The sequence below is a fragment of the Pelobates fuscus genome, chromosome 13 (genome assembly GCF_036172605.1).
Source record: "Pelobates fuscus isolate aPelFus1 chromosome 13, aPelFus1.pri, whole genome shotgun sequence".
In the NCBI taxonomy this organism is placed as follows: Eukaryota; Metazoa; Chordata; class Amphibia; order Anura; family Pelobatidae; genus Pelobates; species Pelobates fuscus.
In genome coordinates, this window is record NC_086329.1 from 106,682,939 (window position 1) to 106,705,459 (window position 22,521).

The 22,521-nt window shown below is 43.2% G+C and overlaps 1 protein-coding gene across 1 annotated transcript; it reads left to right on the plus strand.

Annotated features, from left to right (window-relative positions):
• The first annotated feature begins 398 nt into the window (after nt 1-398).
• On the plus strand, nt 399-19,754 carry ETV3 (ETS variant transcription factor 3). The gene is made up of 5 exons (XM_063440400.1): nt 399-431; nt 7,720-7,783; nt 11,032-11,269; nt 16,189-16,304; nt 17,932-19,754. Exons 2-5 carry the CDS (start codon nt 7,738-7,740, stop codon nt 19,104-19,106), a joined length of 1,575 nt encoding a protein of 524 aa, XP_063296470.1. The 5' UTR covers nt 399-431; nt 7,720-7,737; the 3' UTR covers nt 19,107-19,754.
• The last annotated feature ends 2,767 nt before the right edge of the window (nt 19,755-22,521 follow it).

Genomic DNA, 22,521 nt, shown 5'->3' on the forward strand with positions numbered 1-22,521 from the left:
ACATTACGTCACACGTTTCGTCACGTGCGGTGTGCCCGGATGACGCAGCACGCTGGGGGACGTTGTGGGGGAGCGGGGCTCTGTAAGTGACGCTGTGAAGAGACAGTGGGTGGGACTTAGCGCATGACAGCCGTTGTTCACCCGCCCATTCTGTGACGGAGCTGCAGGAGGGGGCGTGGTTAGAACGGCCGTGTGATTGGTGACGTCCCGCCCATACACTGGACGTGTTACGAGGAAGGCCCCGCCCACCCCGTGACAGAGCCGGAGGGAGGGGGCGGGGTCAGAGCGCAGACCGGAAGTGTGATTAATAAGGCGGCTGGCACTTCCTGTTTCGCTGGATGTGGAGACTGGAGGGGGACAGACAGACAGACAGACAGCGACGGCGGCAATCACAACCACGACGGAGCCTTAACGGAGCCACCGCCGGACCGGTAAGGGGATCTCTCCCCGCCCTCCGCGGGACACCGCCCGCATTCACACACAGCCCGGGGTCACTTACCGCCAGGCAGGGGATAGGCCGGGAGCTAACCGAGCTGATATTACCGGGACACTCACCGCCCGCCAGGCAGCGGATAGGCCGGGAGCCAGCCGGGGGACTAACTCAGTACTGCCCGGGACACTCACCGCCAGGCAGGCAGCGGCCGGTAGGCCGGGAGCTAACTGAGCTAGTAAAACCCACCGGCCGGGGACTAACTCCCCTTAACTAGTACTGCCGGCTATTAACTCAACTAGTACTACAATCCGGGGAATTTAACTAGCACCTGGAGACTAACTCGTATTAACTAGCACCTGGAGAGTAGTAACTCCTGGTAACTAGCACTAGCACCTGGAGAGTAGTAACTCCTGGTAACTAGCACCATCACCTTGGAGAGTAGTAACTCCTGGTAACTAGCACCATCACCTGGAGAGTAGTAACTCCTGGTAACTAGCACCATCACCTGGAGAGTAGTAACTCCTGGTAACTAGCACCATCACCTGGAGAGTAGTAACTCCTGGTAACTAGCACCATCACCTGGAGAGTAGTAACTCCTGGTAACTAGCACCATCACCTGGAGAGTAGTAACTCCTGGTAACTAGCACCATCACCTGGAGAGTAGTAACTCCTGGTAACTAGCACCATCACCTGGAGAGTAGTAACTCCTGGTAACTAGCACCATCACCTGGAGAGTAGTAACTCCTGGTAACTAGCACCATCACCTGGAGAGTAGTAACTCCTGGTAACTAGCACCATCACCTGGAGAGTAGTAACTCCTGGTAACTAGCACCATCACCTGGAGAGTAGTAACTCCTGGTAACTAGCACCATCACCTGGAGAGTAGTAACTCCTGGTAACTAGCACCATCACCTGGAGAGTAGTAACTCCTGGTAACTAGCACCATCACCTGGAGAGTAGTAACTCCTGGTAACTAGCACCATCACCTTGGAGAGTAGTAACTCCTGGTAACTAGCACCATCACCTTGGAGAGTAGTAACTCCTGGTAACTAGCACCATCACCTTGGAGAGTAGTAACTCCTGGTAACTAGCACCATCACCTTGGAGAGTAGTAACTCCTGGTAACTAGCACCATCACCTTGGAGAGTAGTAACTCCTGGTAACTAGCACCATCACCTTGGAGAGTAGTAACTCCTGGTAACTAGCACCATCACCTTGGAGAGTAGTAACTCCTGGTAACTAGCACCATCACCTTGGAGAGTAGTAACTCCTGGTAACTAGCACCATCACCTTGGAGAGTAGTAACTCCTGGTAACTAGCACCATCACCTGGAGAGTAGTAACTCCTGGTAACTAGCACCATCACCTTGGAGAGTAGTAACTCCTGGTAACTAGCACCATCACCTTGGAGAGTAGTAACTCCTGGTAACTAGCACCATCACCTTGGAGAGTAACTAATGTTAACTAGTTTATCTGCCTCACCATTGGCTGTGATGAATAATACTTGTTCATATAAGTTTTTTACATAGACATTAGGTGGGCTGGTGAATATAGGTACATTTTAGGATCCTTCAAATCATCCTACAGATCTAGTTATGACACTAATTGCCCAGCAATACATATGTTTACTCTCAGAAATATAAGCATTATCACCAATAAAAGTCAGTGTAAGACAATGTTTGTAAGCAGGATCCATTGTAAACATAGTGTATACTGCCTGTCCTTCTCAGGGAGTTTTCATCACTCATAATTCTGCCTGTACGATTAATAAAATGCTTTTATGAGGAATTTCAATTGTCTACAACTATGAGAATCCAACTGTTTACTTTATGAATATGAAAGTGTGAATCGTTATAGATCACCTGTTTACCTACATATGACACCAATTTTATTTTATCTCTCCCTGTTCCTTTTAAAATTGTTGTGATGTTGTACAAAATACCGTAACTAAATTTGCAATTTCTATACAAAGAATTACAAACCAAATGAATACAGATGACATATTCTATTATAAACATACCAGCTTTAACTTCAATTCTGCATTATTTGGATGCTAATTCAGATTTACACTTTGATAGTGATCCGTTGGCTCTGCTTCATTCTCTACTATAAAGTTATATTACTGCTCCCTGCCAACTGTATACATGTAACTGAATTATTTAATCGTTTGTCTTCTCTTCCTTATCACTCGGGTCAGATTTTTTTTTTCGGAGTTGCATTAATCTAGAAGGCTGTATTATCATTGAAACACAGAGTTGAGTGTATAAGAAGTATTTTGTGTGAAATTGATTCTTTTGGGAAAGGAATGGCTTAAACAAATTTCCTGTTAATTTCAGCATCTATTATCATAGCAAAATTGTACACCAGCGTGCTTATTGGATGTTTGTCGTCAGCTTGATTCATTATATATTTTTTTTGTATCTTAATTGTTTGAAATATTAGTTTTGTCTTCAAAAACCTTGCAAAACACCATCAGGGCATAAATGTGGAACTCCAGAACACTATCAAGGCTTTGCCCCTTTGATGGACAAGGTGTGATGCGCTGAGAGCTTATTAATTGAACCAAGAACAGGACCTTTACCTTGAAGATATATTGGAGGTGATCCATTGGGACTGTGAATTCATGCAACCTGTTGGGGGGATTTGAGAGCACTGGGGGTTATCATATACAGAATTCTGGCAAGATTGTTTTCTTAGTTTTTTTCCTCTCTATGGTATTAAGCACATTTTATGGATTGCAAAGACCATACGTCCCAACCTTCGTCATGGACTTCATAGTCTAGGCCAAATGTGGCCACCAGTTGGAACCTACTCCTTCAAACCAGTCTTCTTCCTGATTGATTTTCTGGTCTGTGAAATCACTTTGATGCTTGTCAGGAGTACTCTAGGGCCTGCCATTACACAGACCCATGTTCTGGTGGGTGAACAGCCAGACCAAACTCTACTTTGAACTGCTTTTAATTTGCTCAAAAGGATAACTGCTATAACCGATGCCATTCTGTCTGCTCTTTATTACAATCCAGTCCCTTTAATGTGACGTTGCATTTTACTTGGTCAAAGAAATCAAAATGACAAGTTTGCCAAAGAATTACCATCTTAAATCCATGGCAACCGGCAAGGTAATGAGTGTCCCTTTCAGGAAATAGTTTGGGGTTTTCTTGTTACAATTTGTCGGAATAGCTTTACTTTAAAATGGCTTTCCAGGTTGGAATTTATTGGTGTGGTTTGTTTAGTGGATTATAGAATTATATTAAAATACAAAAAAAAAAGTCCCAACGAAAATGTGATAAAGGGGTGAAACTGGCTCATGACCGTTAACGGAGATGGGATATGGCATTTCTTAACTAGGTGACAATAGAATATTGTGGATTAGTTTTTCTACTTTTAACCATTCAGTAGGCTTGTGTAAAATAGAATTGTAGTGCACTCTCCAACTTTCTGAAATGCTTTAAAGGTTAGTGTCTGGGGTGTGGGGGGGGGGGGGTCTCTGATTTCTAGACGTGTCAATTTGAAGAGTTATTAGCACGTTGATAAAGAAGCGTTGATCTTTCGGGCCTAGAGAAGTACTCTATTGTAATTGCCATGTATGCATTTAGAACTCATTTTGATGGGCTTTTTTCTCTAGTGTCTCATTGTAAACATACTGTATGATTTTTGTGAGTTTGTAAAGACACCCCCCTATTTTCTCTCGATGTTGCTTTTGCCCCTTGGGATTAGCAGGGGAAGAAGAATTTCTTGCTTACCTGAACCTGTTCCTCGTGGCAGCCACCATGGTCTTCAACTCCTGGCGCTTCATCTGCTAGGACACCACATCAGTGCTATACTCTTGTGCATGCGCGAGAGTAAAGCACTTAAGTCTATGATGGATCCCATAGAACTTGTCTTGTGCTGAGTGAGACACTGCCTCTTCCCTTAGCTGTTGCTAGTGGCAGCTGGGGGAGTAACAACTTGACAAAAGTAACTCACAAATTAATCCCTACTTTGCCTAATGTATTTTAGGAGAAATGGATTATCAATTTCCACACCCTCTCCAAAATCTAATAGAAATGCATTGTTGGACCTTAAGAGCTTGCCGCGTGACCTGCCAATCTGCCTTTTCTGATACTGAATTCGATGTTTTTCTGTCAGAAGGAGTGAATGATTCACATGCAGCGAGAAGATATGAGTGACCGCTTAAATCCTCCCAATTCACTGAGAAGCAAACCTGTACGATGGGTGGTGGTGGGAATGGAAACGCTAGCCTAAAGGAGGGAGAAGAGCATATTGGATTGACCCATTCACTAGAACTGTGCACGAGCCGCATGTTCTGCATGCTTCTCCTGGCAGGCGTGCTCCACTCACAGCGCTGCCTGCAAGAGTAGAAGCTCATTATTACTGTCGCCCGCACGCGGTGCATGCTCACAATGGAAATAGATTTTTTTTTTTCGTGCTCAAATTAGTCTGAAACAGAGTTCCAGGCTCTCTACGTTACGTGTGATGGTGTAACTACACTCCAGCGCAAATTTGCGGACTTCTCTGTAGGAAGTATTTCACGCAGCAATGTTGCATATACAGATTGCTTGTACCATGACCACTTCTAAAATAACCTTAATTATTGAGTCACACCATATGACCATAACGTGTTTGAGCTCATAATTTGGTGGGTTCTACAATTTCCTTATCATGGAAGACCAATGTGCTACCAGTTAATTCCACATTCCTGTTCAGCTGCTAACGTTGGAATGTCACGTCATCGCTCCATGAAGGAAGTCATTTATGAAAGTAGTGGTCCAGCACACCACTAGGTGAGACACAATCCAACTTTATTGAGGGTTTCCAACAAGCAGCAGTGGGTTTTGGAACTTGATAATTCCCTGTAGTAAGGCTGAAGTGTTGCTACTTCTTGTGGAACCCATTCTAGTGGTGTGCTGGACCATTATCTCTTGGATTGCTGTTATATACCGGATGGTGGAACCGGGTCTAGGTTGCACGCGCTGTTTGTTTTTGTTGTTTTTTTATGTGTGCAGACCACTTATAATTTCGCTCCATAAAGGAAGTTATGGGTGCCCGTTGGATCTCCGATTAAAGGTCAAACTGATCGCAGGGCATTACAGCACACTGTAGTGGTTAATGGCGTTTGGAGTGTTACTTTAAATCAGAGCTGTCAATTTTGTTTTTGGTCTAACTTTAGGATGAGGCCTCTGAGGAGGGAGTGCTTCAGATATATATTCTTTCACCTCTTTGCTTCCACAGAGACATTGCATGTGACACTGCCATTTGAAAGTGCAGTTGTCATGGCAAGCATCATATTATGTCCCTTTCTGCTGGGAATAATACTATATCCAAGAATAGACCCATGAGCTCTTGACTATAGTGTTCTTAGGTGTTGAAGTTTTGAATATTTGGTTCTTGAATTCTGATATTTTCGCTGTGGATTACCATGGCTAAAGTGAATTTAACTTGAAAACTCTAGCTTTGGGAATTCAAACCTGTATTCCTGACGCTATCATGTCCCTGTCTCCAGATCTATATAGTTGTCTGAGCCCCAATAAAAAAAGTATTTAGTTACCTTTTCCAGAATCGATTCAACTTTGTCTTCCTTGACGTCACGGTGGAGGCCATGCTCCTCATGGACTAGCATTGAGGACCTAATGTGTATGACTGTGAATGCAGCGTATGCGCATTCAAGCTTCCAGTATAAAAGCATTGTATTCAGTGCTTTCATATGCGCTTCCAGAATTTAACTCTCAGTGCAATGGACACGCTCTAGTGTGTCTCAGTATGACAGTCACTTGTGGTGGACTCAATGTATGCATTGCTGGTGCTTAAAAAAATGTTATTCACCCGATTCCAGCGCCGATGTCAGTTGGTGCTCCCCCTCATTTGAGGTCATCTGAATTAATGCTTTTCTATTGGGTTTTCACTGATGCTGGATGTCCACATGCAGAGAGTGAGGACGTCCTAAACTCCTGGAATCTTAGTGCTGCAATGTAAAAAATAAAATGTAAAATGATCAAACTGCAATGTCTTACATTGTAGGACTAAAGACAATAGGGACACTGTACCCAGACCACTTTAATAAGCGGGAGAAGTCTGGGTGCCTATAGTGTCCCTTAAACTGTGGGCATTTTATGTTTCTTCTTTATACACCGATACACTGATTTGGGTGTTCAGTTGCAGTCTGACTAGCACAGTGTGTAGATGCTGACCGTATCACATCCCTATGTCTAGTGTACGCTTAGGATTGTGCGTTCTACCCTAATCGTGGCCACACCGCTTCCTTCCCATTCTATCGGAACAGCTGAGGGGAAACTGAGGTTTAAACCGGATCTTGGCTTTTGTTCTGCATCAGCTTGTCCGTGCACTTAAACTGCCACTAAAGACATGTTTATCATATATTGCTGTTAAGAATCAGCCTTTTCTGTTTATTTTTCATTGTCTTGTCTATATTACACTGTATACCAAGTTACCTCTAACATCGTGGTCCTTATTCTTTTGACAGGGACTCAATTTACATAATGACATGGTGAGCTATTCATTACAAGGACCCATTCTTAAAGTGTAATGTTTAAAAATGAATTCTATTAGATTCTCCCCTGCATAGTTTGGGCTACTATAGTAGCCATGCATTGTGGACCTGATTAGTATGAAGTGCCCATCCAGTTGATATCTACTAAAATAGCATGAGGTCCAAATAAGTCCCTCAAATGCTACGACTTTCACTGGCCTCAACTGAAGGGTTAAAATTGGGCTTGAAAATCCAGGTGTTACTATGACTCCCTTTCCAATGGCCAACTTTGTTCCCTGCTGTAGTGTTTCTGCACGGTCTACGGCGTTTTTGTTAACCGCTTCTTGTTACCACACGCCGGCTGGTAAAACCATTATTTTGGTAGTTATTATGGTTCAGCAACCGTAATGGGACGAAATGCCTAAACTGTATTTCATTTGTTTGTGAAACAAAAAGGGGATCACGCACAGTTTTGTTACTCTCCTTGTAGTAAGTGTTCTATGGCCTCTCTAACTTTATTACATATATTTTTTTTGTGATACTCTCATTACTTAAATTTGTTTTTCCCATTGACTGTAGGATTCAGATAGATTAGTTAGAAAATGAATTGCAGTGATCTATGTAGGGCGACACGAGCACTGTCCAGGATGTCGAAACTCTAGACGGCTGGATGAGTGTAATCATCAGTTCCTGGAATTACAAGACTAATCTCTCGTGCAGTTGACATCTGCTGAGCATTTTCTTTCTGTGTACTGAGACAATTTACTAGGCAATTAAAGGTTCACTCTCTTTGTCCACAGTCCACAGGAAGACGAAATATGAAAACTGGCTGCAGCATGGTAGAGAAAGCTAAGGGCGGTGGAGGTAAGCAAAAACCTTTTTAATTCTGATACTGTTTGTGTGCGATACATGTGAAATTTGTATTTGAACACTCTATCTTTCAATGTTCTGCAATATTGAGACAGGTTGTAGTTTTTATAACCTACAAATCAGTGATTTTCGTTTGTTTGGCCCATATAATTAAAGGGTTACTCCAAGCACCATAACCACTTCAGTGATTTGAAGCCTGGAGTCTATCTGTGCAGTGTTTTGCTAAGAAACTATTCACATACAGAGAATTACACCTGTTGCTGCATCAGGTGGTGTCCTCTGCTAGCCTGAAACCTGTTCCGAGCTGGCAAATTTTGATGTACACACATTCATTTAAATGTCTGAGGGTGGTCAGCTGGTGCTCTAAGCCAATTAAAGTGCAGCTCTGCAGAAGCTGGATGCCTCACATTTGCCCACAAAGATCAGGACCCTGGGAGGGATCCAGGTAAAAGGACCAACCACTAAAAAATGGTTTACACCATTACGAGAAACTGTGCTAGTGGTTATGCTGTTTGACGTAGCCTTCTAAAATGGCACAGTTGTGGCAGTTTGTTTAAACGCACATTTAATAAACTCCTTTGGAGTAGAATGAAACTGTCCACGCAGTTCAGTCACTTGTTCCTTATGTTGAGCATATCATTGAGCAGACTCCCTCAGTGGTGGAAGAACTCTCCAAAATGCAGTGAACACTGGTGCAGTTTATTGCAGTAGTGTGTAATGGTTAAAAGGCCACTCTAGACACTATAGCCATTTCTTCTCATTGGGTTGGTTCTAGGTTCTTGATTTCACAGGCGCCATGCCTCCATTCAGTGTTGCATCATTTTAAAACTCTGGTCAGGCCTGTAGGTGCTATGGCTTATCGTCTGAAAGCTTACGCTCTCAGCCACTTGTTACTGCCCACTGTTGCTTGGGATAATGGTTCTTCATTAGCTTGAGCAGAGGCAATGCTAGGGATTCTAGGTATACCATTCAAAAATGGAAGGACCGCCTTGGGGCACTTCAATGCGATGAAACAGTTGGTGTCTCTTTAAAGGGGATTTTGTGCATATTGAGATCTTTTCCCTTTTAGAACTCTGTGGGTGTTTATACACCTGCCTTGTTACTCTGAGATTTCACTTTACCTAACTTCGCCCAAACCTCATTTAACAAGGGAACCAAGGAAGGTGTGTGCCCTTCCTGCAATGTGCGATTTAAAATCCGCAAGCGGTAACTTTTAAAGTGACCATCATTAACATTAGCCGCTTTAATTAGTTTACGTATCTGTGTCTTGCTAAAAGTTTGTATCAGGACAGAGCACTTACTCCAGATTACCTTCTGCAGTTATTTCTCCATTCATTAATTTACTTGATATATTTGTTTCTGCTAATATGTTGCTGGTTTTATTTACTTTGCTTTTTAATGTTGTATGTTTCCATATTAACTGGTTTAGTGTCTGCTTCCTTCTGTATTCCTCGTTTGTGGCATATTGCGAAGTGTCACTGTTTCCAAATGCTAGTTCATAAGGAATTGGCATGTTAAGGGGATTGAAAATATTAATCCTTAGTGTCCCAGTTTTAAATAGATTTTATAAAAAAACATGGCTCCATAGTATCATGTCTATATAGGCTGCATTTCATGCTTTTATCGCCCCCTTTTGATGTAAGGTGTGCTATAAGGATAGACTGGAGACTGTGTGAGCCATCTAACAGTATAAATGTGTTATTATTGGCTTGCAGAGTCATGCAGCCATACCAAATACAATAAGGATTCTAATTAACGTTTTATTTGTGTGAATACAGATATGTGTTTGTGTGAAGGGAGGCTTGCATTTGTAGAGTGTCTGTGTGAGCAGGGGTACCTTTTATGGAGTGTCTGTGAGAATGCAGTGCATATTTGTGTGGCGGGTCAGTGTGTGATAACCCAGGGCGTATTTGTGTGGCGGGTCAGTGTGTGATAACCCAGGGCGTATTTGTGTGGCGGGTCAGTGTGTGATAACCCAGGGCGTATTTGTGTGGCGGGTCAGTGTGTGATAACCCAGGGCGTATTTGTGTGGCGGGTCAGTGTGTGAGAACCCAGGGCGTATTTGTGTGGTGGGTTAGTGTGTGAGAACCCAGGGCGTATTTGTGTGGTGGGTCAGTGTGTGAGAACCCAGTTCGTATTTGTGTGGCGGGTCAGTGTGTGAGAACCCAGTTCGTATTTGTGTGGCGGGTCAGTGTGTGAGAACCCAGTTCGTATTTGTGTGGCGGGTCAGTGTGTGAGAACCCAGGGCGTATTTGTGTGGTGGGTTAGTGTGTGAGAACCCAGGGCGTATTTGTGTGGTGGGTTAGTGTGTGAGAACCCAGGGCGTATTTGTGTGGCGGGTCAGTGTGAGAACCCAGTGCGTATTTGTGTGGCGGGTCAGTGTGTGAGAACCCAGTTCGTATTTGTGTGGCGGGTCAGTGTGTGAGAACCCAGTTCGTATTTGTGTGGCGGGTCAGTGTGTGAGAACCCAGTTCGTATTTGTGTGGTGGGTCAGTGTGTGAGAACCCAGTTCGTATTTGTGTGGCGGGTCAGTGTGTGAGTCCGTGTGTCTTTCCTCCACACAAAGCATTCTTTTCTTACCTGTTCGCCTCCCCCCCCCATTCTATTAGTTCTGATAACTGCCTATTCAGGGCTGGAGGAAGCTGCTGACCACATCTTGACGTGTGTCTATTGATGGCCGCACTCATTTTTGATGGCAACGGTCTGGTCCTGAAACCTCCAGAAACCTGAAAGCCACGGACTTTTTCCTCCCACCCAATGTACTACCCTCTGCTCTGTCACTCAATTTCCACTTCCACTTAGCAGTGAGTGGGCACAGAAGTTTCCAGCACTAAATAGCCTGTAAAATGTTGGAGCACTTTGTGTTCTATTATGTAAAGGTGCTTAGTACGTCCCTTCTTGCACTTGCAGCGCCCCCCACTTCTATTTTATCAAAAATACTCTTGAATGTATTTCTATTTCTGTGGCCTCTGCTACCAGTCCTGTATCTTTGGATAGTCTTCAAAAACTGTGTGTTTAGATGTCACATCTGTATGTGTAGGATGGTTTTCTGCTTCTGTCTTGCTGGCAATTCTAATCTATCTCTGCTCTTTTCTATTTTTTGTGTATGTTCTGCTTGATTGTCATTTTATTTTTATTTTAGTTTCCCATATTTTTGTCTTATCTTTTGTTTGCCGTCACTTGTCAGTTTTTTTTTTTTTTTTTTTTTCTTTCATTTATTTTATTTGTTTAACAATCTGCAGGTTATCATTTCCCAGAGTGGGCGTACAAGCCTGAGTCGAGTCCCGGCTCTCGCCAGATCCAGCTGTGGCACTTTATCTTGGAGTTGCTTCAGAATGAGGATTTCCGCCATGTTATCGCCTGGCAGCAGGGCGAATACGGAGAGTTTGTCATTAAAGATCCGGATGAGGTGGCCAGGCTCTGGGGTCGGCGCAAATGCAAACCTCAGATGAACTATGACAAACTGAGTCGGGCCCTCCGGTGAGTGAATAAAAATCCAACCACTTTACTGATTATATAAAATGTTAACGCAATGAGGCCTATCCTGGAGTTTGCATTACTTCGCTTTAGGGACCTTTCAGGAGTACTGGGGAGGACAGAACGCTGATAGAACAGCATGTAATGGGTCATCGTGTAGCAGTTTTTGTTTGAGAGGGAGATGGGTTAATAGACCTTACTTGTACCCCCCAGTGCTTGCATTCTATGAGTGTTGTGACTCTGCTGCTGGGTATTTCTGTATGATTGGGGGGAGGGGGGGGGAGAGGTGAAGGGAAAAAATTCAATCCATGTTGAAAATAATTTTAAAGGAACACTCCGAGCACCATAAACTACAGCATGCTGTAATGTTTGACTTCTTACCCAGGGTGCCGAGCGCTGTGAGCAAAGTCAGGCAGTGCACAATCAATTGCAGCTCTTTGCCAATGCAGGAGAACTAACAGGATCTTCTGGCTTTCACCGGCAGAAGGGATCGGCAACCAGGTGGACACTAAGCGATAAAAAGTCAGCCTGTTGGCAAACGGTTTGGCTACTTACAGGGGGGGAGCCCTGACCACCATAACCACTACAACACTTTTGTGGTTGTTGTTGGGGACTCGTTCCTTTTAATCAAGCAAAGTAATTCATTCTCTAAGAGCGCGTGTCTGTCTGTCCTTCCTCCACATTTTAAGTTCTCCAATCCTGGCTCAAAAGTTACTCAGTACCACAAACTGAGCTGGAAAGAATTTTTGTTTTTGACTCCTTCTCCATTACACGAACTGAGCACTCACAATAGATCTGTGTCAGAACACATGTGTAGTGTCCATGTGAGCGTTCCTGTATGTAGAGTCACCGAGTTTGGGCGTGTTTGTGATGTATCACAATTCAGAATTGGAGAGAGAGCATTACTACAAACCGCATGATCACTTCAGTGATTTTTAGTGGTTATGGTGCCTGAAGTCTGTCTGTGCAATGCTTCACTGTTGAACACTGCACATTCTGATTTTAACATCTTTGCCAGTTGTACCTCCAACTCTAGCAGCAGCAGCATCATTGGCCAGCATGGAACACGTGTTTATGCCTGACTGTCCATTCCGGGTATATATCTTCACGGTTACAATGATTGACTGAGAGCAGTCAGCTGACAAGGTCTGCGAATGGCCAGCAGGATAGATATCTGGCTTGTGCAGCAGTGGGATGCATGTCACAGCCAGTAAGTGAGAACTCTCCGCTGCAGGCTTGGTAAGAGGGCAAACTGTTGCAAAACTCTTTGCCCTGTTACCAGGAAACGGGATGTGGGTACTCCTAGCATCATGGCCACTACAGCGGCTTGGAGTAACCCTTTAATATTAGTCTGTGCTGTTTGACTGTTAGTGCCAAGTCAGAGTACAAGGGCTGCTTATATAGAGACTAGGTTTGCAGAGTGGCTGCAGATGTTCTACTTGTGCTATCTGTGCTATCAGCGTGCACTCTGCACTGTGTTCATTGTACCGATTTAAACATTCGTGATCCATGTACTTAGCCTGCTTCTATGCCTCTTTCTGACTCTCACAGTATAACAGGTGTGATTTCAAACTTGCTCATACAACTGCAGGTGAGAATTAAATGGTGCTCACTATAGCCACAGCACTATGCTTAGACAGCAAGCTTGTAACTCCCATGCCTGGTCTCTTGGGAAGATCAGTGGATCTTCTCAACAGGACCATGATGTCCTTATCTCAAATATGTCATGATCCTGTCTTAGATTTCGAACACTAAACTGAGATTCGTGCCGTGCTGAAGAACCCAAAAAGTGCAAAACAGACGGCCCTGGACTCCTCCAGCCCCTTAGCCGGCCCTGGACTCCTCCAGCCCCTTAGCCGGCCCTGGACTCCTCCAGCCCCTTAGCCGGCCCTGGACTCCTCCAGCCCCTTAGCCGGCCCTGGACTCCTCCAGCCCCTTAGCCGGCCCTGGACTCCTCCAGCCCCTTAGCCGGCCCTGGACTCCTCCAGCCCCTTAGCCGGCCCTGGACTCCTCCAGCCCCTTAGCCGGCCCTGGACTCCTCCAGCCCCTTAGCCGGCCCTGGACTCCTCCAGCCCCTTAGCCGGCCCTGGACTCCTCCAGCCCCTTAGCCGGCCCTGGACTCCTCCAGCCGTTAACTGCACTGTCTGTGCTTATTTCATTGATGGAATTTGTTTCCCATAAGGTTGTTTGCCTTTCTGTAGGTTTCCCTCTGGTTGATAAACAAAGGCCAGACTAGGAAATGGATTTAAAGATCCAGCTATTAGAAGACTCGGTACAGAACGATACTGGGTGTGTCTTTCAAAAGCTAAATTCCTCATGTAGGTGTGATGCTGCCTAATTTTTACTCAGCCTTCCTGTTGGTAAATAAAGAACCTTCGTAAAGGAAATAAGACTTATTACCCTACGTGCTCTTACTGTGAGGCATAGTGTCTAGCAGGGCTTTGACGGTTCTATCTAGAATGTCTTTCTTTAAAAGCCATATTCCATTGGATGTATTGTCTAACTGCTGGGTAACATTTCCCACAGTATTTAGTGGAAGATTAATGTATATTCTCTTTTTCTAAATCTTCATGTAATGTACAAAAGTACAATTTTCTGCCTGTGGCAATCTGTGCACTCTGCTGCAGGTAGATGGAGGTTAAATGGGCTTGTAAATCTCTGTGATGACCTGTCAGTGCTGCCTGAGGTCTTGCCTGTAGATCCTCCATAGTATCTGGTTACATACATTTCTCCTGCATGCCTCCTCCACAGCCACCTGTGCAGAGTACACAGGGGCCAGGAAGCCTTGCTGATAAATAAACAGCCTGTCATCCTCCCACCTGGAAGACATCTTGGCCCTGATAGGAACAATGTTAGAGGCTCAGTGATGTCTTGTCTCTCTTTCTGTAACCGAACTTGTACTGGAAGGACATTTACCAATACAAACTGATTATCCCAGTAGAGGATTATTTTGGTTTTATTTTTCACATCCCAGGGGTTTCCCTTTGCAAACTGTGCATCACCCTTTCTCTTCCAATGTTGTTAATCTGTCCCACACAGTTACTCACTGATGGTAATGAGTGAGCTTGGGTGAGATCTATAAATATTTTAAAACCCTGTGCTATGCGGTGAGTGATGTTGCATCATAATGTTGTCAGTCCTGGCCTGTCTTGGATTAGTGGGCTTTGCTGCCGTTAATTCAATCCCTAAACCCACATACCAGCAGAGAAACTGGGGAGAGTGCTATTTGTCAGCCCTTCTGCTCGGCGCCCATGCCAGCTAGTTTCATTATAAATCGGGGGAAAACCAGGACACAGAGCCGCCGCAGCACATGTCCCTGTTCAGTCCATGCACTGTGTGCATCATTGATTTGCTGAACTGGGACACCTGCTGCAGCTCAGTGTTGCCATGTTTCGTTTGTATTGGGGAGGTTAACCCTGGCCGAGCCAGACTGTCTGCTTCTGCCTGGCCTCCCAATAGACTGCAGAGCTTTGACCGGCTTATTCACTAAAGTTCAAAATCTATTTAAAATTTAAAGCCAAACTAGCTGAGCTAGGAGGGTAGCTGTCTTGCACAATTTTTCCAGCATTAATGTTTTGGCCTTAATTTTGAAATTCACCCTCAATTATCACTTCAGTGAATAACCCAATCATCAAACACACAAATACAGCGTGACCTACCTGTCAAATGCATCTGTTAAACATATTCTGATCCCTAATAGGCACACGTGGTCAGAGGATTGGGAAAAGTTGGAGTGATCAGGGTATTTTTATGTCTGCTTTAAAGAGGTCTGAAAATAAATGTTCCTTACTACTTTATTCTAGGTAACTTTATTAAATCCTAGTTAAATGATGTATGGTGATCATTTGTGTACGTTGGTAATGTATTTGTGAAACCCTCTTCACTCCCTGTTTCCCAAAAGCCGTTGGATGTAGGTGAAGTGGAGTTTGCCTACTAAGCAGTCTTCTGTTTCCCTAATCATGTGTGTTAACAGCTGATAGCATGCATATTTGGCCTATACGGACAGCGAGTTTCCTTTCCTGCTTCCTCAAGGTGCTAACTCTGGTTATGGTATCTGACATGCTCACGCAGGGCGTGTGGACTTTGCCTTTAATCCATGAACTGCACCTTCTCACCCGTGAGTGCAGTTTCACTACACGATCTGTCCTCGACGCAGAAAGCCCTGGAAACGAGCACACTGCCAGAGCTTTTATTTTCCTCTGTTAAAAAAAACGCGTGTGTTTTGTCTAATTCTAAAAAAAAAGTCATTAAAAGAATGTGTCCATTCAGGAAGCCTGTAAAATATCGTTCTAAACCTCTTCCAGGAGACCTTCTTCTAAAATAGCAAAATCTAGAATTCCCCTTTATTGACTCACTCTGAGAAATGGTCAGAAAGTGTTTTGTAGTTTTCCATGGTCTATGTAGTGCTGTGTATCTATATATCTTATCTCCTCCTTTGTTAGGTGCCACCATTGCTGATGGTTTAATGGATCTCTCCATTACTGATAACTAGCCCTAAGCAGGTTTACACTCTGACATTATATCTGACCCCTGAGCTAGACGTGGCATTTCATGCAAACTAACTTTTCGCATGATCTATTGACACAAGTGTTTGGCCTGTTTTGTGGCTTGTTTGTTTTTTACATTAAGGTGGTTTCGCTGTTATAGAAGTTAATTTCATATAAATGTGCTTTTATGAGGTTGCCTGTGCAGTGCAGCACCTTCTGTTCCTGTACGTCCAACTTGCGTCCTGTACGTCCAACTTGCGTGTTCACAGGGCATTTCACAGATTAAAGTCTGCCAGGGCTATTAAAGAATGTGAATTGGTTGCAGTACTGCCAGTGTAATCCTATGCTTTTTATTATTAATGATGGGGTAATATCATAACAGCATTTCGTTTGTTGTGCTCAGTTTGCCAATTGTGTTCATTTACCTCTTTCTAGGTATTATTACAATAAAAGGATCCTTCATAAGACAAAAGGGAAGAGATTTACCTACAAATTCAACTTCAACAAGCTTGTAATGCCCAATTATCCTTTTATCAACATCCGACCCAATGGTAAGAGAATGAATTGCTCGACCTTGACCGTTTCATGTTCTAATTGGTCCTGTAAGGTCACTCTGTGAGCCTGTCTGCAGTTTGAAACTTGGACTATTCCTAACGCTTTGTTAAAGCTTCCAGGCTCCCACCTTCCATCCAGTTCAGAGCCTCTCCTGTATAATATATCAAAGCTGTGAAGCACCCCTTTACAATTAGGGGCTATCTATGGAATTCTAAAAAGGATTCAAAGTCAGCCACTACGACTTAATAGGGTTTTTTTGGTGCCTCTTCTTTTCTTTTTTTTCTAGAATAGTCTTTTGGTAATACAGAGCGCTGTAATATTTGTATGATTTAGGGTGTGTCTATAATTGTTTGATTCTCAACACCTTCCCCCAAGGCTAACCTGCAGAATGCTCCTTGTTCTGGAATTTAGATTTTTATTTTCTCTTTCCTGCCCAAGGCAGAGCAGACCGGAAACACAACCTGGTGCATGGAGCTAAAATCTGGTCTCAATTCTGCTCTTCCTAGTAGCGGTTTATGTGAATGCAAAAACTACAAAATGTTGTTCCAAACAGTCATGTTTTCTGCTTGACTGCACTTGTAAATATTGCTTTCAAAGAGTTACTAAATGTAATACAGAATTAAAGGACCACTCTAGGCACCCAGACGACTTCAGCTTAATGAAGTGGTCTGGGTGCCAGGTACCTCTAGGATTAACCCTTTTTTTTTATAAACATAGCATTTTCAGAGAAACTGCTATGTTTATAATGAGGGTTAATCCAGCCTCCAAATCCTCTAGTGGCTGTCTCATTGACAGCCGCTAGAGGCGCTTGCGTGCTTGTCACTGTGAAAATCACAGTGAGAGCACGCAAGCGTCCATAGGAAAGCATTGTAAATGCTTTCCTATGCGACCGGCTGAATGCGAGCGCGGCTCCTGCCGCGCATGCGCATTCAGCCGATGACGTCGCGATCAAGATGGAGAGGAGGAAAGCTCCCCGCCCGGCGCTGGAAAAAGAGGTAAGTTTAACCCCTTCCTCTCTCCAGAGCCTGGCGGGAGGGGGTCCCTGAGGGTGGGGGCACCCTTAGGGTACTCTAGTGCCAGGAAAACGAGTGTTTTCCTGGCACTAGAGTGGTCCTTTAAGTGTTCCTTTTTCATAATCTTTAGTGCATAGCCACATTCTAAAAACAACCCTTAAATGCAAAGTGAACTGAATTACTTTCAAAATTAAGGACAAATCAACGGAGTTAGTAGTTTAACTTGGCTAAATTATCCTGTGGATTCAAGTTGCCTCCGTATACTGTTTAGTCACCAAAACACAAGTCTTTCATTAAAAATTTTTTTTGGGGGGGGGGGAGGTTAATCTCTGCTCTAGAGCTCCCCGGTAAAGACCTCTCTGATTTCCCCTTACTCTGCATTTCCTATGGATCATTTTAAACACCGTTTCTACTGGTTAGTTGATGTCTAGCATTTCAGCTAGTAGAAGGTAGTGGGTGGCATTAATTTATTGTACTTCTCAAATGCAAAAAATGGGAGGGGGAGGAAGTGTTCTGTTTTCAACTTTTTAGGTTCCTGTCGATGCAGTAGAACATGTTCTATATATTGTGGGAATTCCTTAAGTCACTTTTCTATTTGGATTTCTTGCAGGTGCTGTCCCCCAGAGCGCACCACCAGTTCCATCAGCGTCTTCCCATTTTCCCTTCTCATCTTTAGACTCACCTAATGAAGATGCAAGAGGGGGTCGGTTTTCTGGAGGATCTACTGCACAGTCCAGCCACGAATCTTTAAATGAGGTCTGTGAACGCAAGCCAAATCCTATGGAATCTGATGAAGTTTCGTCGGATTGGCGTCGTGGAATAGAACTCATGTCTCGAAATGCTGTAGGATCAGGTGTGCATGGCCTTCAAAAGCACAAATCAGACATGATGCTCCCAGTTTTCTCAATGCCAGGAATGTATCCAGAACCCCACAGTCCGTTCTCTGTGTCTCCTCTAGCAGGACGAGGTGGCATGCTTAACGTACCAATCTCACCTGCCTTGTCTCTAACTCCATCAGTCTTTTCCTACAGTCCTTCACCAGGACTAAGCCCAGCTTTCCAGAGTGGCAGCTGCTTTAATTTCAACCCAGAAGAAATGAAACACTACCTGCAGGCCCACGCTTGCTCTGTTTTCAACTACCACCTTAGTCCCCGGACTTTACCAAGATATCCTGGATTTATGATCCCACCTTTCCAGCGTCCCTTTCCACCAGAGGAACAGCAGTCCTTCCCTATAAAACTGCAACCCCCTCCAATGGGGCGTAAGAACCGAGAACATAGCCAAAGTTCCGAAGACAAGCATCTTGTCACCCAGCCTGCTCCGGTTCTTCCACCAATGAAGGTGGAGCCTATTTCTGATGACGAACCACTTTCTGATGAGGATCTAGATTTTTCAGGCCATAGTAGTGATGAGGAACAAGATAAACCGATAATGAGAGCAGATATGGAGAAAGCAGCGCATACATTTGTCAAACCAGCTACTCCACCCCGGTCACCTTTCCCACAAGGACCTACTAGAGTTGGCTACTCTAAAGAGGGTGCAGAGCAGACGGTTGAACCTGGAGATAAAGCAGCAAAAGACGTTTCTGTCGAAGCAGTTGTTGTAGAAAAGAAAGAAGACTCTCTGCCTCCTAAACTGCGCCTTAAACGTCTCTGGAACGAAGATCGTCAATTGGAGGCTGTTGAGGATAAAGAGTGTCGTAAAGTCAGCTGCATTATCAGTTCTATCCGGACTCCTGTAATCTCTACAGAAACTAAGGCACTGGCTGGAGCTGTGGACTCTTAGTACTGGAATGGAATCAGGAAAATGAAATTCTATTAATATTATCCTATTTATGTAGCACTGCTGCAGAAAGGGTTGGGGGTTAAAGGCTTGGTTTTTCATTAATTCCCAGATTTTCTTAATGTTGCAGGTGATGCTTATTTTAAAGGGTTTTTTGTTTTTTATATTTGATGTTTCAGGGAAAACAATACCTCTTATAAAGAGGTAACGACTAAATGTAGAAACTAAAATTGATCTGCAATGTTTTTACATTGCTTTTCTTCTGTTGCGCTTGTTAGGTGAAAACATCTACTTTTTATTAATCCTGCTTTAGATAATGATCTGACTTGTCGGATTGCAGCTTTTATTATAATCTGCTAGATTTGTTTTGTGTATTCTGGTTTTTCTTATTATTCAATCAGAGAAACTTTGCTTCTGATATTTGCTGAACACTTACATTTTAGTGTCTTGTTTTATTTTTTCCCTCTTTTTAGGGTGCTGCTGTCTCCCCTTAGGTGTTTTGTTGTTTGACACTAAATCTAAAGATTTTCAACCAAGAAAAAGTGTGTATTAACAGTAAAACTTTGCACCAATTACGAGTGAGTGAGTGGGAGAGAGAAACTATTTTGGGTTTTTTGTTTTGGGGTGGGTGGGTTCCTTTTTGTGATGTGAGGGGGCTGATTGGACAAACCTAACTAATTACATACCAAATGTGCTTTTCTCTTATTTTTATACTGCATTGTTGATGGGAAAAAAAGTTCTAGTGATTTTTTTTTTACTAAAAAAACAAATTCTCTTGTTGAAACAGAGCACTTATTTTTGTGCAGTTGGATAACAAAAATCTCTATTTTTCTGTATTTGCTGCCTGTTTTGTGTATTTTTAATGAAACCAACTTGGTGTAATTACCAAAAATGCTTTATCTGAGTAATGATTCCGAACAGCCGAATATCAGGATGTGCAACTTGAGGTTTTAAGAGGTACAGGAAGTAGGGCTCAACAAAGAAGGAAGGCAGGGGGAATGAAATCAACGATCTGCTTGCCTTCCCCTTCTGTCATGTACCCTTATTAGCAGAAGTCTGCTTGCGTTTCCTTCTGACGTGTGTGACATTCCTAGCAATGATTGTGGCTACATTATTATTATTTTTTATAGTAACTTGAATTTGTGGAAGTCTTTGTATTGAGTACTCACAACAACAAAACAAATTAAAAAAAAAAAAAAATCCGCCCTCAAGTAAATGGATTAGAGTGGTGCAATATTTTTTTGGGGAGTTTGATTTGTTCACTTTTGTCATCCAACCTTTACATTTCCCAGGTTGTGAATTCAAAGTTGGCACAATTCAAATGGCAAGACAAAATGGTAATGGTGGAAATTCATTTCCATCACTCTCGCCAATATTGGGGGGGGGGGGGGGGGGGGGGATTGGAGGGGGATGGAGGAGAAACCGGAGTTGATGTTGTAAGTAGTTTTATTGAACGTTGTAGCAGAGGGAACTATTGCCCGCTTAATGGTGCAGTACTTGTCCATCTCGTGGCTTTGTGGTTGATCCCAATTGCCTGTTATCCCCAGTAATCCATCTTTGCCCTTTCGCCATTTTATTTTTAGAGCAAGGAATCGACTCCATAAAGATATTTGACAGCAGAATTTGAAAATGTAGTTCTAACAGTTAAAGAAAATCTCCCAACAAATGCTAAAATGAACCCACTGATTAGTTTGCCTGAAACCTGTTTAATTCCATATGACATTCAAATATACTATGCTCCCCTACTTTTTAACCCTTTAAAATGATGTAGTCCATATTGGAAAATGTATTCTTACATTGACATTCCTTCATTCTTGAATAGGCTTTGATTTGACTTTTTTTGAACACTTAAGCATGAAATCTCATCCGGGAAGTGTTTATATATACACATTTATAATGCTTTTGTAGATTTAAAAAAAAAAAAAAAAAAAATTCAGGTAGAAAAGTTGTGGAACCAGGTTGTGACAAAATTGGAATTGGAAGTGGCTTGAGGCGGTTGTGTGAAGTGATAGATTTTGGCAGGATAAATGCGTTAATGGCTCCTGTCACAAACTGTTTACAGCAGGACTATAGATCATAAACACTCAAATTGTGCAAAAGTGTATAGATCATTGATGGGAAAAATTCCTGCCGGCAGAGACTCGTGTAGTTTGTGTGATGTTATGGTATAGTGTCACGTGTTGTACTGTTTTGGGGGGGGCAGACGGTGCTCAATACCTGCAGTTATTTAGGCCCCCAAGAGTGATTGGAGATCCGGAGGCAGTTTTTATAGGAGGAAGCAGATGCTGATTCCAGGATAAGTCCTTGTTCCTAGTGCCAGGCTTGTTCAGGTGAGGGGAAGGTGTCCAAGAAGTGTGGTCACATCTTCACTGTGTTGGCATAGAGGCAGTATGGTAATTTGTGACCTGGGCAGGCCAGGAATGGCTATAGCATGGCTATAGCAGATTGCTATTGGTGCCAGTGATATGTAGTAAACTGTACCCCAGCAAAGTGTAACAATAATTCTCTACACACCGTATTCCTTCATTGCATAACTTTGACATAAGAGATCGACTTACTAAACTATACATTTCCCATGGTTAGTAATTTATTTTTGCCTTGAAATTAGGTTGCCAGCTGCCCCTTGCTTTGTGTAATAAGTCGATAGTTTATTAAAATTGAACTATAAAATTAGAGGATTGTATTCAGAGCGTTGGGTGGACGTTCTGGTAGTGGCCATACAGTGAAGCTGTATAAAAGATAATTTAGCCATCTGATCTGTCTATCCCCATCTAAAACGCATGCCTTGGTCTTGATCAAAAGAGTCTGCCAAAAAATTCATCAAAGCTTCCCCTACTCAGGACACTGGTTTAGATAATGCGTCAGGGTTTCTCCACTTCCCAACAAAAAAACAAGATCACTTACACCTCAAAAGACACCGCCTGACCCTGTGTTACATAGTTAATCACTCCTCTCGTCATATTGTGCCATTGACGTTATTGATTTTATCCTTGGGCTTTAAGTGTTGTATTTCTCGTCTGTCTGGCTTGTTGAGACTGTAAACCCCAGAATGCTTTCTGAACATGATGGATGATGTTGTCCCACTTTATTTTTTTTAAAGGCAGAAGTTCCGATAGGTTGACTTGGTAAAAATTACTGACACGGACTGCTTCCTGCGGAGAGGTTTCCTCTCATTTAGATCAGTGTAGGACCTCTAGCTACCTGTTACAATTTGATCTAAAAATGGCTGCATTCAGTAGCTGGAGATACGCCCCATCACAGATCATGCAATGTTGAGGTAATTACAGGACACATTGTGATATCCGGAGCAGCAGGGTTGTGTGAAATGACAAATACATCTAAAGAGGTTCCCGAAAGAGATTTCCCCTAGCCATTAGAAGCACAACTCCAATGATGCTTTGCTAGCATAACATGATCT